We start from the raw sequence: 19,553 nt of genomic DNA, 5'->3' as shown, positions 1-19,553 counted from the left end.
TGAGGTAGGAGTGGGGACCACCCACTCAAATGCTCCAATTCCCTCCAAAGAAATTATACTTGCAAATTTTTCATTAATTGGTATCCTCAAATCTTCTGATACATCCTTTCTGGAGCTAAGCTATGTGTTATTCTAATGATCTTGAATGAATTTTTTTTTAATACATCCTTAACAAATTCTACACAAATGTTCTGAAACCCCTCTTTTAGAATGTGTGAGCACGTATCCTCATTTATCAGCCTTGGGGCTTCAGCTAAAACTGAAACAACCAGAAATGTCTCATTTGTTAACATTCTTTTCCATAAATGATCATTTCTGAAGAAGGGAAAAATTGTGAAACGAGTCCTAATCCATCTGTAAGTATGAAAAATTGATGAGGACCTAACCATAGACGATTTTTAAAACGAATGAATGGAAGTTCTAATAACAGAACATTAAACTGTTTATAAGCTGCATTTATTAAGATTTCATCTATAAATGTTTGTGTTTCTTTAATCTTAAAATTATTTGGCTTCCAAGATAAGCACACAAATATACATAAAGATAAATAAACTTTCATTTATTGGCTTCTTAGCTGTTAAGAACATGTTTTTCTCTGTTACTCATATCTTAAAAAACTCTACCAAGGCAATTTCTCAAGATTTGCCAATCACCATTGTTAATCTTATAGCAGCCCCTGAATGTATTGGCATAGGGTCTAGGGAGAGCAATTCTTACGCACTGGACTAGAATTCAGGTCTTATTTTCAAGTGCAATGTTATTTTCTTATAACACAAAAATTATTTAGGTAGTAGGGTGGCTTTCGATTTTTTAAATTGGAAACACCATTTCCTAGCAAACCAAACTTAAAACTTGGTAGTAATTACAAGCAGCCAGGGGCAGGGTGGGGGTGAGGGGCAGACAGGTAACTAGGAACAGTTGTTTATAGCACCAAACACCACTGATTCTTTTTTTTTTGTGGGGGGTATTTTTTTATTGTTTTAATTTTTATTGGAGTATAGTTGATTTACAGTGTTGTGTTAGTTTCAGGTGTACAGCAAAGTGAATCAGTTTCATATACATATATCCACTCTTTTTTAGATTCTTTTCCCATACAGGCTATTACAGTGTATTCAGTAGAGTTCCCTGTGCTATACAGTAGGTCTTTATTAGTTATCTATTTTATATATAGTAGTGTATATATGTCAATCCCAATCTTCCAATTTATCCCTCCCCACCCCATTACCCCCTGGTAACCATAAGCTTGTTTTCAACATCTGTGACTCTACTTCTGTTTTGTAAATAAGTTCATTTGTACCCATTTTTTTAGATTCCACATATAAGTGATATCATATGATATTTGTCTTTCTCTGTGTGACTTACTTCACTCAGTATGACAATCTCTAGGTCCATCCCTGTTGCTGCAAATGGCATTATTTTGTGTTTTTTTATGGATGATTAATAGTCCATTGTATCTATGTACCACATCTTCTTGATCCATTCCTCTGTTGATGGACATTTAGGTTGCTACCATGTCCTGGCTATTGTAAATAGTGCTGCAATGAACATTAGGATGCATGTATCTTTTCAAATTATGGTTTTAGAGGGAACCTACCTCAACATAATAAAAGCCATGAGCAACAAATCCACAGTGAACATCATTCTCAGAGGCGAAAAACCACTGATTTTTCTTTTGAAGTATCTCTAGAGTCCAAGCCCTCATCCATTGCCACATCTATTCTTTTAGCTCAGATTTGATTAAATCCCTAACAATTCCTGCAGGCTTCAAGGTTTCAGTGTAATGTCACTCAATACAATCAATAAACTACCAAAACCATAAATAAAAATATATAAATTGATTGATTAGAATCAAAATGTCAGTGTCCTTTGGTCTATAAATTCGGAGGCTAGGAGAGAAGGGATTAATTAAAGTACTTTTAAAAGTTTTTGCTTGTGGTGTTTTTGTTTGTTTGTTTTAAACATTGCAAAGCCTAGTTAGAACTGCTTTGAAATTTGAAGCAGGTAACTTCTCATATGTTACCTGCCATCCTATAATAAAATAGCATTGCCTTTTCTATTCGTTTATCTTACACTATTTTATAGTACTCATCACCCCTGAAGTAATGTATATGTATTTTATTTTTATGTTTTCTGTCAAGCTCCACTAGAATATTGGCTGTAACCGTTCATGGGCTTTGTTTGGTACAGTATCAACTTCACTGAAAATAAGTTTTAGCCACTCAATAAATACTTGTTTTTTAAACAAATGGGATCTTAAGAAATTTATGAAATCACTAATCTTTCAAGATTTAGACTATATAAAGCATTTTCAAGACAGAACACTAGGTAGGCATACACACAGTTTCACTTCATAATGTATATAAATATTATTTTCATAATATTTTATAAATACCACAGCAAAAATATTACTTTTAAAAGGCATACAAAAACTTGAAAGAGCAAATTAAATACAAAGATGAAAAATAGTAAAAAGTAGAGTAGATATAAATGAAAGTGAACAAGAAATTAATAGAGAAAAATCCATAAAACCAAAAGGTAGTTTTATTGAAAATATCAATAAAATTGATAATCTCTAGAGACAGACTAATCAAAGAGGGAGGGGGGGGAAAGAGAAAAGAGAGCAAGAGAAGAGATACAATCCACGAATATTAAAGGATAATAAATATTATGAGCAACTCTGTGCCTACAAATTTGATAATTTAGGTTATATTGATGGATTTCTTGAAAAACACGATCTATAAAATTCTCACAGAAATAAGTCATCTGAAATGACCTAAAACTATTAAAGAAATTAAATCAATAATTAAAACCTTCCATTGGTGGGAATGTAAATTGGTACAGCCACTATGGAGAAGAGTAAAAACTAAAAATAGAAGCACCATATGACCCAGCTACCCCACTCCTATGCATATACCCAGAGAAAAGCATAATTCGAAAAGATACATACCTCCCAATGTTCATTGCAGCACTATTTACAATAGCCAGGACATGGTAGCAACCTAAATTTCCATCAACAGAGGAATGGATAAAGGTGATGTGGTACATATATATATAATGGACTATTACTCAGTCATAAAAGAGAACAAAATAATGCCATTTGCAGCAACAAGGATGGACCTAGAGATTGTCATACTGAGTGAAGTAAGACAGAGAAAGACAAATATCATATGATATCACTTATATGTGAAATCTAATAAAAGGGTACAGATTAACTTACAAAACAGAAGTTATAGCCACAAATGTAGAAAACAACCTTATGGTTACCAGAGGACGGGGGGGGGGGGTAAATTGGGAGATTGGGATTGACATATGCACAATACTATATATAAAATAGATAACTAATAAGAACCTACTGTATAGCACAGGGAACTCTACTCGGTACTCTGTAATGGCCTATATGGAGAAAGAGTCTAAAAAAATGATTGCATATATGTATATGAAACTGATTCACTTCACTGTACATGTGAAAATAACACAATATTGTAAATCAAATATACTCCAATAAATTTTTTTAAATAAAATAAATTTAAAAATAAACCTTCCAAAATAGCAAACATCAGGCCCAAATTGATTCACTGGTGAATTTTAAGAAACATTTAAAGAGTAAATGATACCAATTCTCTACAGTCTCTTCCAGAAAAATAGAAGGAGTACTTTCAAACTCATTTTATGAGTTCTCACTACCCTAATACAAAAATCAAAGACATTGCTACAAAGGAAAATTTCAAACCAATATGTCCAATGAACATAGATGCAAAATTTTTCAGAAAATATTAACAGATTAAGTTTGACAATGTATTAAAAGATGTATACAGCATGACTAAATGGGATTTATTCCAGGTATAGAGGGCTGGCTTGACATTCAGAACTCAAGTCATCTCATAAGTGGGCTAAAAAAGAACATCATATCACCATTGCAATAGAATGAAGAAAAAATAAAAATTGACAAAATCCAACCCTCTCAGAAAACTACAAAGCAAAGAGAACTTTATCAATTTGTTAAAGAACATCTACTACTACAAATATGCAGCTAACACGATAATACTTAGTGGTGAGAAACTTTTTCCCAAGATCAGAAACAAAACAAGAATTTCCCCTCTCACCACTCTTTTTCAACATCATACTGAAAGTCTTAGCTAATACACTAAGACATGAAAAGGAAATAAAAGGTTTATAAATTTGGAAGGAAGAAATGAAACAAACTTTTTTCTTGCAGATTTTATGATTGTCTATGTAAAAAGTTACAAAGAATCAACAAAGAAACTTGTGGAACTAGTAAGTGATAATAACAAGGTTTTACGATACATATACAAAAGTTAATTGTTTTTTTTGTATACCAGCAATGAACAAGTGGAATTTGAAATTAAAAGCACTGTATCATTTACATTAGCACCAAAAAATAAAAATAAAAAAGACAGACTTAGTTTAAATATAAAAAAAATATTTATAAGACCTATATGAGGAAAATGACAAAATTCTGATTAAAGAAATCAAAGATCTAAATCAATGGAGAAATATTCCAGGTTCATGTATGGGAAGAATTAATATTAGTAAGATGTCAGATCTCTCCAACTTGAGCTATAACTTCAGTGTTATCCCAATGAAAATCCAAGAAAGTTATTTTGTGTCCATCAACAAAATAATTCTAATATTTATATAGAAAGGCAAAGACCCAGAATAGCCTACATGATATTGAAGAACAAAGTTCCTCAGGAAGAGGGTGAGGGATGAGTAGGTAAACTCATCTGGGGCAGTGAAACTATTCTGTATGTTACTGTACAGGTGAATACCTGACATTATGCATTTGTCAAAACCCATAGAATACAAAGAGTGAACCCTAGTATAAATGTGGACTTAATTAATTAAGTGTATCAATATTGGTTTGGTTCATCAACTGTAACAAATGTACCCCACTAATGCAAGATGGTAATAATAGAAGAAACTGTGTTTGTGTGTTCATGTGTGTGTTGGGGGGGAAGAAGGGTGCATATAGGAACCTCTGTACTTTCTTTGCATTTTTTTTATAAATGTGAAATTGCTCTGAAATATAAAGTCTATTAAAAATGAAACAAAAACATACAAGCAATTTTATATTTTGAACTGAGTGATATATATCTGTATGCATGCACACATACATGCATATGTTTTTTTTACTATAATATATTAAAATACTTCTCTAGAATATTGATATAATAACCTCAAACATTTCATTCTCCTGGCATGGCAGTAATATCTGAGAAGGAGAAGTTTAGAAGGAAGGAAAAGAGATATTTCAATTGAGACATGTATTTTTTGACAGATAAGAACATCTCCCCCATCTCAGTTTCCATGGCCACAATTGTAGTTAACCCTTTTCAAACATTTTTAGGTAATTCAGTGTCAGCTTTACTAGCTGCAGATTCTTTCTCTTTTCATCCGTGTACAAGTTATTATCACATTAGTCTTCCAAAAACATCTGCAATAATTTTTTTTTCAACTCAAACACCAGCAGAGCTTTCCTATGGACTACTTATTCACAAACTACTCAATTTTGGCATTTAAAACATCTCAAAATATATCCAGTGTTGCCACATTTATCTGCCAACCATATATTTTTTTTTTTTTTTTTTTTTTTTTTGCGTTTTGCGGGCCTCTTACTGTTGTGGCCTCCCCCGTTGCGGAGCACAGGCTCCGGACGCGCAGGCTCAGCGGCCATGGCTCACGGGCCCAGCTGGTCCGCGGCATGTGATCCTCCCAGACCGAGGCACGAACCCATGTCCCCTGCATCAGCAGGTGGACTCTCAACCACTATGCCACCAGGGAAGCCCTGCCAATCATATTTTTATGGTGACAAATTACCCTCACATAGTTTGCCTCACATATGTCTGATTTTGCCTGACTTCTCCACTCGGTTTTGTTGTTTCTTCCTCCTGGAATATTTTATCCCAGCATTTTTGCCTGTGTCATCTTATGCATTCTTCAAGGACTCACTTAAAATCCTCCTTCCTAAAGCTTTACTTATTTCCACAATCTGTTACAATCTGGTTAACTCCTCCAGCATTGTGTGTATCTTCATTACAGTACTTAAAATATTTTTTCCCTTGTCTTGTAGAAACTTTTCTAAGTGTAAAAATCCTTGGAATCAGAAATAAGATTATTCATATTTCTGTATGCCTGATGAAGAGAGTTCAATAATTGTAGTGAATTGAATGGCTTACAACAGCAGCTTCAGAATTTTTCCATTAATTTCTCTGATCATATGAACTTATAGCAGGACTTCAAACTCATCATAAAACTAAATGAGTTATAGGCAGCAGTTGCTAAAACAGAAACATTCTTGTATGTAGAAAATCAATATTTTTTAATCACTGAGGAAATATATAAGAAAATCCTTGGGAAAGTATGGCATCTTATAGACTTGTATTTTACTTACCATTTTATGCTTTAATCTCCAAGGTGAGAGTCCCAGAATCTGTTTTGAAATTTTAAAAGCTTTCTTTCTAATTTGAAATTCCTGTGGAGCATAACAGGCTTTTAAAGGGAGAAATGCTGCCAAAGAGATATTGAAGCTGCCAGCAGTTTCTATGCTGAAAAATAAATTAAAAATTTAAATGTCTTTTAAAATTATAACTAAATGTCTGGGAAAGCTCAGCCTCCGAGATTCTTAAGTTTCACAGACTTTACTTCTGCAGGAAAGGCCTTGTCTGATACTTTTCCTTTCAAGAGATGTCACCCAGTAGGGACATGAATTTGTCTTCTTAAGAGCAAAGAATAATGTTGGATCCAAAATTTGGGTTTTCATTTGGATTATTAAAACACTGGTATATCTTGGGATTGAAACAGCAGGGAATATGTTTCTCATCTGGTAATATTAAAACACAACTATAATAAGGAAAGGCTGACTATCATGATGTAAATCTATCACACTTTTAAATGTGGACCCATCTTCACCCATTCTCCTAGCATGAGATTTGTAAATATGGTTTGTATGCTCATTTATATATCTAACTTTGATAATTGCAAAGACGTCATTAATAGAAACTTCAAAGGTGTTCTGTCTCTTCCCACAAAATATCTTCTGAAGAATAGCCTACACATGTGGCACTTCCTTCCTCACCACATAGCTATTTCCTAATATTTTGTAATCTGACTTTTTGTATCATCTCTTAAATTACTAATGACTTTTCCATCCCTAAATTAAGTTAATTTTCTCATTGCTCATTTCCCTTGACCCTTCTGTCACTGTTGCAATCTCTTTTTGGGGTCTTTCAATGACCAAAAAATATCTTGGTTTCCGTGAATTTACTCTCTGACCACCCATTTTTCACTCTTTTCTTGAGGAATTCACTTTCTCCTCCCATTCCCTAAAAAGTAAACATTCCTCAGTGTTCCATCTTCAAAACTCCCCTCTTCTACTATATATTCAGCTTTAAGAATAGCATTACTTCTGAAGGATTCAGTAATTATGACTTTCCATGTTTCTCTCAGGTCTTTATTATTTTCATTCTTCTGAGATATAGATATTTATTATTTTAACTTAAAACAATTGAACTGGTCTTTTCTCCACAACACATATACATCATTACGAGTGAGAGAGTATGGAATTTGGAATTAATTGGACTTAATTTTAGATGCCGCCACTCTTTTATTAGACTTAGAGAAGCTCTTTATTCTCCCCAAAGTTCTGTTTCTTTTTCAATAAAAATGGAAAGAGTAACACCAAATTGTACTGTTTTAGTGAAGGACTAGATTATCTAACAGTCATAAAATTGTGTAGTGAAGTACCGAGGATAAAGTAGAGCTTTTTCTTTCTCTTTTTTATTTTCTTATGATTTTCTCAGTGAATTCAGATTTTAAAATCTTCACTCTTTCTCCAAATCCTGCAACCTGTTGATTCTACTTCTTCAATTGTGTTATTTTCAATTCATATTGCCTCCATCCTACTTTATATGCTTAAAACTTCTCACCATTGCAATTGCAATGGTCTCTTATTCTATTGCAAGATGTATTACACTTGGCTTTCAGATAAAGATTCTTATTATATAGCTACTGATACATTACCCCTGGATCAAAAACTTGTATCTCCCATGGCTCATTGAATTAAGAAATTATATCAGTTATCACACACATACATATAGCATACATTAACTTAAAAGAACTTTCATGTCATTATTTTGTTACTATTTAAAACATTGTATGTGTCAATATTGCTATTTTGCTAATAAGTAAACTTGTATGCCAGAAGTTTGCACACTTAGCAGTAATAAAAGTATGCCTTGAACGTAGAGCTTATGGCTTGCAATTTGGTGCTCTTCCCCCCTCACTTATACATTTGCATTCTAGCATTTAAATTTCTCCTTAATACAGTCCAAACCTAACTTTCTGACATTATATTTCTATTTCTACCATATTGTGTTACAGACTGCTAAATGTGCCTCTTCAGCACATAAATCATTTTAGCTGTGTGATGCATATTTTTAGAAAGAAACATTAAAAAAAACACAAACTACTATTTCCTGAAACTAACCATTTGCTTAAGGCAAACTGTTCTTCCAAATGCCTCTACACTTTATCAGCTCAGTAATTTAGCACATGCTTTTCTCTCTTCCTAGAATATGTTTGACTATAAGAATCCTATCCATTCTTCAAATGGACTTTCTTCTTCCTTGGTTTCCCATAACTTGTATCAATGCTGTCCTGGCTCATATGGCTTGAATGGTATTCACTGTGTGCTTCTCTTACCACAATACTGGAATTTATTCTGTTTTTTGAAGGCAGGTATTGTCTTATTACGTTTTTCATCACCAAGTCAAAAACAGTTTAGATGCTTAAGAAAAGCTTGCTTATTTGAATTTGAGCATAAGAAAAGCTTGCTGATTTGAATTCGAGTAAACTTGTACTGCAGCCTTCCTCTGGTGTTATGTTTCAAGACCAGTGCAGTTAAGACTTATCATTACTATCATTTTCTCTATGGAAAGTTGTTTCTGGCCTCTTTGACAGAGCTCCATAAAAGACATATTACCTATGTCTGAAAACAAAGAGCAATGAAAGCATAAATACTCTATTGTTGCGTGGGGCCCAGATTGCACAGGACAATATCATCATATTAAAACTAGCTCTAGGGCTTCTCTGGTGGCACAGTGGTTGAGGGTCTGCCTGCCAATGCAGGGGACACGGGTTCGTGCCCCGGTCCAGGAAGATCCCACATGCCACGGAGCGGCTAGATCTGTGAGCCATGGCCGCTGGGCCTTTGCGTCCAGGGCCTGTGCTCTGCAACAGGAGAGGCCACAACAGTGAGAGGCCCATGTACCACAAAAAAAATAAATAAAAAAAAAATAAAAAAAATAAAACTAGCTCTAATTTTAAAAAGTCTACTTTAAGTTGCATAAATATATAGAAGAAATAGTAAGCCTAGATTTTTGAAAGTTATTCCAAGTACGTTTATCTAAGCTGATAGGACATTTAGGAAATATGAGTTGTGAAAATTCTTGACATGGGTAGGCAATCTTAAAAGAGAACACAAATAACAAACCTTAGTCCTTACACTGTACATACTTACTGAGGAGCTTAGCACTTTATCTATATTTTGCTTTATCCTCATTGTTTCCTCATTACTGGAGGGGAAAAACAAGCTGTTATTCCAATGTTACAGTAAAAATATTAAAAAGAAAAAGTGATACAAGAAATAGTTTGAGGCTACAAATAATTTAAATCATGATAATATTTCATTGAAATAAAATTTAAAATATACATATTTAGAAATATATTAAAATATTCCATTTAGGACATAATTTTTGATGAGTAAAATATGGATAAAGAAAGTATTTCTGCTTGTGTAATGTGGGGATACTTTGTGTATACTAATAGTAATTTCAGATCTATAAAAAATGAGATTGTTTCATGTATTTTATTCTGTATATTATTAAATGACAATATTTTGAAAAAAGCTATAATAAAAATATATATTTAAGGATCTCTCCTAATTTGCCAGCAATATGTTAGAGTGAAGGATGTGAAATCACCTCTTCTTACAAAAACAAAATCACAAATAACTGCTGAACAACCACAGACAAAAAAACCCAAAAAACAATGCTGGAACCTACCAAAAAAGATACCCTACATCTAAAGAAAAAGGAGAAGCCAAAATGAGACAGTAGGGAGGGAACAATTGTAATAAAATCAAATCCCATACCCGCTGGGTGGGAGACTCACAAACTGGAAAATAATTATACCACAGAAGTTCTCTCACAGGAGTGAAAGTCCTGAGCCCCACGTCAGGCTTCCCAGCCTGGGGGTTTGGTAATGGGAGGAGGAGCCCCCAGAGAATTTCTCTTCGAAGGCAGAAGGGTTTCATTGCAGAAATTTCACAGGATTGGGGAAAATAGAAACTCCACTTTTGGAAGGTGCACACAAGGTCCCGTGTACACCAGGACCCAGGAAAATAAACAATGACCTCATAAGAGACTGGGCCAGACCTACCTGCTAGTATTGGAGGGTCCCCTGTGGAGTCAGGGGGCAGCTATGGCTCACTGTGGGGACAGAGACACGGGCAATGGCAGTTCTGTTGAATACTCATTGGTGTGAGCCCTCCTGGAGGCCACCATTTCCTCCCCAAGACCTGGCCCCACCCAATAGCCTGTAGGCTCCAGTGCTGGGACACCTCAGGCCAAACAACCAACAGGGTGGAGACACAGCCCTACCCATCAGCAGACAGGCTGCTTAAAGTCTTCCTGAACAAGGCCCTGCCCACCAGAAAGACAAGATCTAGCTCCACCCACCAGTGGGCAGGAAGCAGACCGTCCCACCAGAAAGCCAACGCAAGCCTCTTAGGCTTATTCACCAGAGGGCAGACAGCAGAAACAAGAAGAATTATAATCCTGCAGCCTGTGAAATGGAAACTGCAATCACAGAAAGTTAGAAAAAATGAGGTGGCAGAGGAATATGTCACAGATGAAGGAACAAGTTAAAACCCCAAAAGAACAACTAAATGAAGTGGAAATAGGTAATCTACTGGAAAAAGAATTTAGAGTAATGATAGTGAAGATCATCCAAGATCTCAGAAAAGAATGGAGGCACAGATTGAGAAGATGCAAGAAATGTCTAATAAAGACCTAGAAGAACTGAAGAACAAACAAACAGAGATAAACAATACAATAACTGAATTGAAAGATACACTAGAAAGAATCAATAGCAGAGTAACTGAGGCAGAATAAAGGATAAGTGAGCTAGGAGACAGAATGGTGGAAATCAATGCCACAGAAAAGAATAAAGAAAAAATAATCGAAAGAAATGAAGACAGTCTAAGAGACCTCTGGGACAACATTAAATGAACCAACATTTGCACTATAGGGGTCCCAGAAGAAGAGAGAAAGGACCTAAGAAAATATTTGAAGAAATAATAGCTGAAAACTTCCTTAACATGGGAAAGGAAACAGCCAACCAAGTTCAGGAAGCCCAGAGAATCCCAGGCAGGATAAACCCAAGTAGGAACACACCGAAAAACATAGTAATCAAAATGACAAAAATTAAAGAGAAAGAAAAAATATTAATAAGCAACAAAGGAAAAGCAACACATGACATACAAGGGAACTCCCATAATGTTGTCAGCTGATTTCTCAGCAGAAACTCTGTAGGCCAAAAGGGAGTGACACAATAAGTTATGAAAGCGAAGAACCTACAACCAAGAATACTCTACCCAGCAAGGCTCTAATTCAGATTCAACGGAGAAATCAAAAGCTTTACAGATAAGCAAAAACTAAAAGAATTCAGCACGACCAGACCAGCTTTGCAACAAATGGCTAAAGGAACTTCTCTAAGTGCAAAAGAAAAGGCCACTACTAGAAACAAGAAAATTACAAATGGAATAGCTCACTGGTAAAGACAAACGTAAATTAAAGGTAGGAAATCATTTGCACACAAATATATCAAAACCAGCAATTGGGAGAAGAGGGGAGCACAAATTCAGGATATTGGAAATGCATTTGAAGTTAAAAGACCAGCATCTTAAAGCACTATTATTTATATACAGACTGCTATATCAAAACCTCAGGGTAACTGCAAACCAAAAATCTACAATAGATACACATACAAGAAAGAAAAAAGTATCCAAACACAACACTAAAGTTAGTCATAAAATCACAAGAGAAGAGAACAAAAGAGGAAGGGAAGAAAAAAGATCTACAAAAACAAATCCAAAACAATGGCAATAGGAATATACATATTGATAATTACTTTAAATGTAAATGAATTAAATGCTCCAACCAAAAGACATAGACTGGCTGAATGGATACAAAAACAAGACCTGTATATATGCTTTCTACAAGAGACCCACTTCAGATCTAGGGACACATACAGACTGAATGTGAGGGGATGGAAAAAGGTATTTCATGCAAATGGAAATGAAAAGAAAGCTGGAGTAGCAATTCTCATATCAGACAAAATAGACTTTAAAATAAAGACTGTTATGAGACAAAGGACACTACATAATGATCAAGGGATCAATCCAAGAAGAAGATATAACAATTGTAAATATATATGCACCCAACATAGGAGCAACCCAACATATAAGGCAAATACTAAGAGCCGTAAAAGGAGAAATTGACAGTAACACAATAATAGTGGGGGACTTTAGCAACCCACTTTCATCAATGGACAGGTCATTCAGACAGAAGATCAATAAGGAAACACAGGTCTTAAATGTGGTCAAACATTAGACTAGATGGATTTAATTGATATTTATAGAGCATTCCATCCAAGAGAAGCAGAATACACATACTTCTCAATTGCACATGGAACATTCTCCAGGATTGATCACATGCTGGACCATAAAGTGAGCCTTGGTAAATTTAAGAAAACTGAAATCATATCAAGCATCTTTTCTGACCACAATGTTATGAGATTAGAGAGCAACTACAGAAAAAAAAAAAAAAAAACTGTAAAACATCACAAGCACATGGATGCTAAATGATATGTTACTGAACAACCAAAGGAACACTGAAGAAATGGAGAGGAAAGCAAAAAATACCTAAAGACAAATGAAAATGAAAGCACAATGATCCAAAACCTATGGAATTCTAAGAGGGAAGTTTATATCAATACAATCTTACCCAGGAAACAACAAAAACAAATAAACAACCTAACCTCACACTTAAGGCAACTAGAGAAAGAAGAAAAACAAAACCCAAGGTTAGTAGAAGGAAAGAAATCATAAAGTCAAAGCAGAAATAAATGAAATAGAAAGGAAGAAAACAATAGAAAAGATTAATGAAATTGAAGTCTGGTTCTTTGAGAATATAAACAAAATTGATAAACAGCCAGCCTCATCAAGAAAAAAGGGAGGGGGCTCAAATCAATAAGATTAGAAATGAAAAGGAAAAGTTAAAATGATACCACAGAAATACAAAGGATCATAAGAGACTACTACAAGCAACTATATGCCAATAAAATTGACAACCTGGAAGAAATGGACAAATTCTTGGAGAGGTACAATCCCCCAAGACTGAAAAAGGAAGAAATGGAAAGTATGAACAGATTAATCACAAGTACTGAAATTGAAACTGTGATTAAAAAACTCTCAGCAAACATAAGTCCAGAACCAGACGGCTTCACAGGCCAATTCTATCAAACATTTAGAGAAGAGTTAACACTTATCCTTCTGAAACTCTTCCAAAAAATTGCAGAAGAAGGAATGCTCCCAAATTGATTCTGAGACCATCATCACTCTGATGCCAAAACCAGACAAAGATACCACAAAAAAGAAAATTATAGGCCAGTATCGCTGATGAACATATACACAAAAAACAATCAACAAAATATTGGGTTGGCCAAAATTTTCATTCAGGTTTTTCCATAAGGGGTTACAGAAAAACCTGAATGAACTTTTTGGCCAACCCAATGCTAACAATCTGAATCCAGCCATACGTTAAAAGGATCACATTCCACGATTAAGTGGGATTTATCCCAGGGATGCAAGGATTCTTCAATATATGCAAATCAATCAATGTGATACACCACATCAACAAATTGAAGAATAAAAACCATATGATCATCTCAATAGATGCAGAAAAAGCTTTTGACAAAATTCAGCACCAATTTATGTTAAAAACTCTTCAGAAAGTGGGCATAGAGGGAATATACCTCAACATAATAAAGGCCATATATGACAAACCCACAGCCAACATGGTCTCAATGGTGAAAAACTGAAAGTATTTCCTCTAAGATCAGGAATAAGAATGCTAGGTGAATTTTATCTAAAAAACAATCAGCACAGTTTTGCAGCCCTAACTGTATATGTGTGTGTCTGTGGATGGACATATATGTGTCCAAGTAAATACACATATAAATACCTGCTAGAGAAGTACTATAATGTGGTATGAACCCAAGAACTGGGATTCAAGTCAGAAAGTCCACTTTTTGCTTCACATTTACCACCTACTTAAGATGGGAAATGGAGTAAATTATTTAACCTTGGCTTCTACAACTAATAATAAGATAATTAAGCTTGATGAGAGCTTTTTGCAATTCCTACAAATACCTGCATGTTATTGATTTATAGTAGATTCTTGTTTGTGATTTTTATTATATATTTGTACAAGTCATATTTTCATATTTTGGTTTTTAAAAAGAAAAATCTTTTTTGTCACTATGGAACATTTTTTTTTTTTTTTTTTTTTTTTTTTTTTTTTTTGCGGTACGCGGGCCTCTCACTGTTGTGGCCTCTCCCGTTGCAGAGCACAGGCTCCGGACGCGCAGGCTCAGCGGCCATGGCTCACGGGCCCAGCCGCTCCGCGGCATGTGGGATCCTCCCGGACCGGGGCACGAACCCATGTCCCCTGCATCGGCAGGCGGACTCTCAACCACTGCGCCACCAGGGAAGCCCCTATGGAACATTTTTGACCTATTGGATATTGCCAGTAGAACTGGAGCCTAACCATTATGTTATATTCTTCTAATACTGTTTTTTAATCCTTTGCTCAATTTTAGCCTTGGATCAACTGTGCAGTTCTCTTGTGATGAAGATTATGTCCTACAGGGTGCTAAGAGCATCACCTGTCAACGGATAGCTGAAGTCTTTGCTGCTTGGAGTGATCACAGGCCTGTATGTAAAGGTAAAGAAAAGTCTTTAAAATAAAAGTGCTCTCTTAACACATTTTAATAGTTTGAACTTCATTCCACTGAGTATAAATTTCAGTTGAATCTTTGACCTGTAATGCAGGAAAAATTTAGCTCATGTATTTAAGAATATTTATTGAAAATCTGTGATATGCAAACCACTGTGTCAGATTCCCAAGGAGTTCCCAATCTAATAATCATGTAGCAACAAATTGGAATCTTAAAATATGTAATACAAGGCAGTGGTAACTTTGTTGGCCTTTTTTTTTTAATCATGAATTACCATGTATAGTCATTGATGTGGATATAAATTTTTTTAAGCCATAATTGCACCTCCACTTGTATGATTTGCCATTTGAATTGCTTATGTGTCCAATAGTAGTGATGTTGGTGGCAGTGGAGGTGGAGCACTTGTTCTATAATTAGTTAATTTAAACTAAGACAAATCAATGAGTGCTCTGGCTTTTCATATTACCAGTAATTGCATAAGATTTACTTCCACCACCTTCCTACAAATTAAATATTTTCATGTAAATTAAATGAGACCTCTTTATTCTAAACTTTATTTAGCTATATTTGAAAATGAACACCTCATTCTGGCTTACTGGCTCTCTTGTTGCTTGTTTGTTGCTATTGTTGTTGTTATTTTTAATAATGACATCTCTGCATATTTCAGTGTCTTAGTACTCAAAATTCCATTAGCTCTTCATCTCCCTCAGGGAACATTTTCACTGAGTTGCCACACTCTGTATTGTATAGTCCTCTCAGACAGATTCTGGTGAATAGAGAAGGGATAGATTTGAGAGCTGTCATAAAGGGAAAAAGAGTATTTGACAACTAGTTGGATATGGAAGGAGAAAGTGACAAGAAGGGGTCAAAGTTGATATTCAACTCTATATGAGACTAGAAAAATGTTACCCTGTTAATAAGTATAAAAACACTGAAGATGGAATTGTATAGGAGATTTCATCATAGGCTTAATTTTTTAGGCACTTACTGTGTGTCAGGCACTGTGCTAACCACTACATATACTTTGACTCATTTAAATCCTCAAAACAAACCAATGGAGGCATTATTATCTCCATTTTAGGAATGAGTATTGTAAGACACAGAGAGATCCAGTCACTCACCCAAACCCAAATGTCTGTAAAATGACAAAGCCCTTAAGAAAGACTATTCATAGTTTGGGGAGAGAAGCAAGATTTCAGAGCATTAAAGAAGGAATAGAAAATAATAAAATGGAAGCAAATAGGTATATTCCACTCACTTGACAATGGCAACCCAGAGTAAGAAGAACAGAGAGCCTAGATTTTTCTCAGGTTCAAATAAAGCTTTCATGTCACAGGTAGATGTTCATTCATTACCTTTCTCATTATCAAAGGCTTACAACAAACAGTACTGATGAACCTAAGTGGCAGGGCAGGAATAAAGATGCAGATGTAGAGAATGGGCTTGAGGACACAGTGGGGGAAGGGGAAGCTGGGACGAAGTGAGAGAGTAGCATTGACGTATATACACTACCAAATGTAAAATGGATGGCTAGTGGGAAGCAGCTGCATTGAACAGGGAGATCACCTCGATGCTTTGTGATGACCCTAGAGGGTGGGAGAGAGGCTCAAGAAGGAGGGCATATGGGGATATATGTATACATATAGCTGATTCACTTTGTTGTACAGCAGAAACTAACACAAAATTATAAAGTAGTTATACTCCAATAAAGATGTTAAAAATATAAAATAAAATTCATAGCCACAATTGAAGAAAAAAAGGTTTACAATATGCCATATAGTGCAATAGCATTAAAAAAAAAACTGAAATAGGGATAATGAGAAAATAAAGTAAAACAGTTACATGATCCTAAACAAAAGCTTATGTACAAGTTGATAAAAAACTTAAAAAAAATTTTTATTGAAATATAGCTGATTTACAATGCTGTTACTTTCAGTTGTAAAGTGATTCAGTTATGCATATAAATATATATTATTTTTTACATTATCTTCTATTATTCGTTGTTAACAAGATATTGAGTATAGATCCCTGTTCAATACAGTAGTTCCTTGTTGATTATCTATCTCATATATAGTAGTATGTATATTTTAATCTCAAACTCCTAATTTATCTCTCTCTTCCTCTCCCCTTTTGGTAACCATAAGTTTGCTTTCTATGTCTGTGAGTCTGTTTTGTAAATAAGTTCATTTGTATCCTTTTGTTTAGATTCCACATATAAGTGATATCATATGATATTTGTCTTTGTCTGATTTACTTCATTTAGTATGATAATCTCTAGGTTCATCCATGTTACTGCAAATGACATTATTTCATTCGTTTTGTGGCTGAGTAATATTCCATTGTATATCATCTTCTTTATCCATTCATCTGTTGATAGACACTTAGGTTGCTTCCACGTCTTGGCTATTGTAAATAGTGCTGCGCTGAACATTGGGGTGCATGTATCTTTTCAAATTATGTTTTTCTCCTGATATATGCCCAGGAGTGGAATTGCAGGTTCATATAACAACTCTATTTTTAATTTTTTAAGGAAATACCATACTGTTCTCCACAGTGACTGCACCAGTTTACATCCCCACCAACAGTGTAGGAGGGTTCCTTTTTCCATTCTGACCAGTGTGAGGTGATACCTCATTGTAGTTTTGATTTACGTTTCTCTAATAATTAGTGATGTTGAGCTTCTTTTCATGTGCTTGTTGGCCATTTATATGTCTTCTTTGGAGAAATGTCTATTTAGTTCTGCCCATTTTTTGATTGGGTTGTTTGTTTTTTTGATATTGCGCTGTATGAGCTGTTTGTATATTTTGGAGATTAATCCCTTGTCGGTTGCATCATTTGCAAATATTTTCTCCCATTCTGTAGGTTGGCTTTTTGTTTTGTTTATGTTTTCCTTTGTTGTGGAAAAGCTTTTAAGTTTTAAGTAAAAAACTTTTAAGAATGACTTACATGTTAAATATGACAGCTGCCAAACAAATTTAAAAAACATAAGTTTACATGAAAACCATTGTCTATGAAATATGACAATGACACAACAAAAGCAAACTTTTTCCTGGCTTTAAGATATGAAATATCTTGCATTGTTTTTTATAAAGTGGATACTGAGTAATAAGTATTGTGGGAGTTACTCTCATCAATGTCCGGACAATGAATAGAACAGTAAACTGTTTAAAGTTGATTTCTTATGATATCCTCCACTCAAGACAAATTATAGATATAAGGGACAAAATTGAAAATCATGGCTTCAAAATGGTGGCATCCACATATTCTGCTTCAGTTTTATATAAATTATATGTGTGCATTTTTTATGGCAAGAGAGAATAGGAAAATAGAGGATAGAGTCTAGAAAAGGAGATTAATGTTAATGCAGAAACAAAGGCTCACATAAAAAGAGAAGTTATAGCCAGATCATGGAATTTAAGGTTTACATAAAATGAGATTGAGGCTATAAACCATCTTTTTTCATTCAAGACTCTCATTTCAATAAACAGAATGAATCATATTTATTATGACTGTAAATTGTTCAAAGGCAAAACTAATGTTATATTATTTTGTTATTTTTCATAAACCCTGTAACACAAAGAACAGCTGTGTTGACAAATCTCAAGAAATATTTGTTGAATATTACTGTATGATTATTTTCTTTGATTCTAAGATAGATGATTGAAATATGTATATGTAAACATATACATATATATAGAGAGATATGCATATATATTTCATTCAACAGTCATCAGTCATTAGTTGGGAGGTATAAAATTTTAATGTTCAAGATTCATATATTGTTATTATTTTATCTTATCTCTGCAGATGTTAATCATTTATACACAAATTTGTTTGCTCATTGCATGCAGGGCACATGTGTGTATGGTTTATAAAAAAAATTTGCTAGTAGAAATTACTGGCTGTGGTGTTGGAAACAGCAATGGAGGAAACATGCTGAAATCATAATTGAAGTTTTAAAGTGACTCTCCACTGTCAGTCTGAACAAAGAATAGTTTTCATGTCTCATGGGTGCTTGGACAGAATAAATATGCTTTTTTCCAGACAGCAGCATAAATAGCAGTATCAGTGCACTGCACCTTTGAGAGGTCATTAATATAGCTGCTGTCTCTGTATTGCATGGTTGAGCAATCAAGAAATGGTGATTTTTAAGGGACTGAAAGTTCACACAAACAGCAAATTATGAATTAAAAGAAAAAGAGCAATTCAGAAATTAATATTAATGGATTTTACACAAACTCAGACAATAATTTTTGTTCCCTAAATGGGTTATGTATATGAGATATTTGACAGTTTACCATTACAGATACAATTATTCCTTTGTTGGAAATGCAATAGATATCCCAAAGCTAGAGCTTATGCAAATAAGCAGAGTTATGCACATGAATCGTGTATAGAAAGTTTCAGACATTCATGTTGTTCAAAGAAATAGCATTTATTTGAGAATTGATAAT

General features: G+C 34.4%; 1 protein-coding gene across 3 annotated transcripts in view; it reads left to right on the top strand.

The window, feature by feature from the left end:
* CSMD3 (CUB and Sushi multiple domains 3) overlaps positions 1-19,553 on the top strand; it is a gene marked incomplete at its 5' end in the record, with an annotated part of 1,086,230 nt that overhangs the window by 450,739 nt on the left and 615,938 nt on the right. For all 3 annotated transcript variants that reach the window (XM_079722286.1, XM_079722285.1, XM_079722284.1), the window contains one exon: positions 14,962-15,086. In XM_079722286.1, the coding sequence (XP_079578412.1) occupies positions 14,962-15,086 (125 nt within the window). The remainder of the gene's footprint in view (positions 1-14,961; positions 15,087-19,553) is intronic.

The sequence above is a fragment of the Hyperoodon ampullatus genome (genome assembly GCF_949752795.1).
Source record: "Hyperoodon ampullatus genome assembly, chromosome: 17".
NCBI lineage: Eukaryota > Metazoa > Chordata > Mammalia > Artiodactyla > Ziphiidae > Hyperoodon > Hyperoodon ampullatus.
This window is presented reverse-complemented; position numbering and strand designations above follow the sequence as displayed.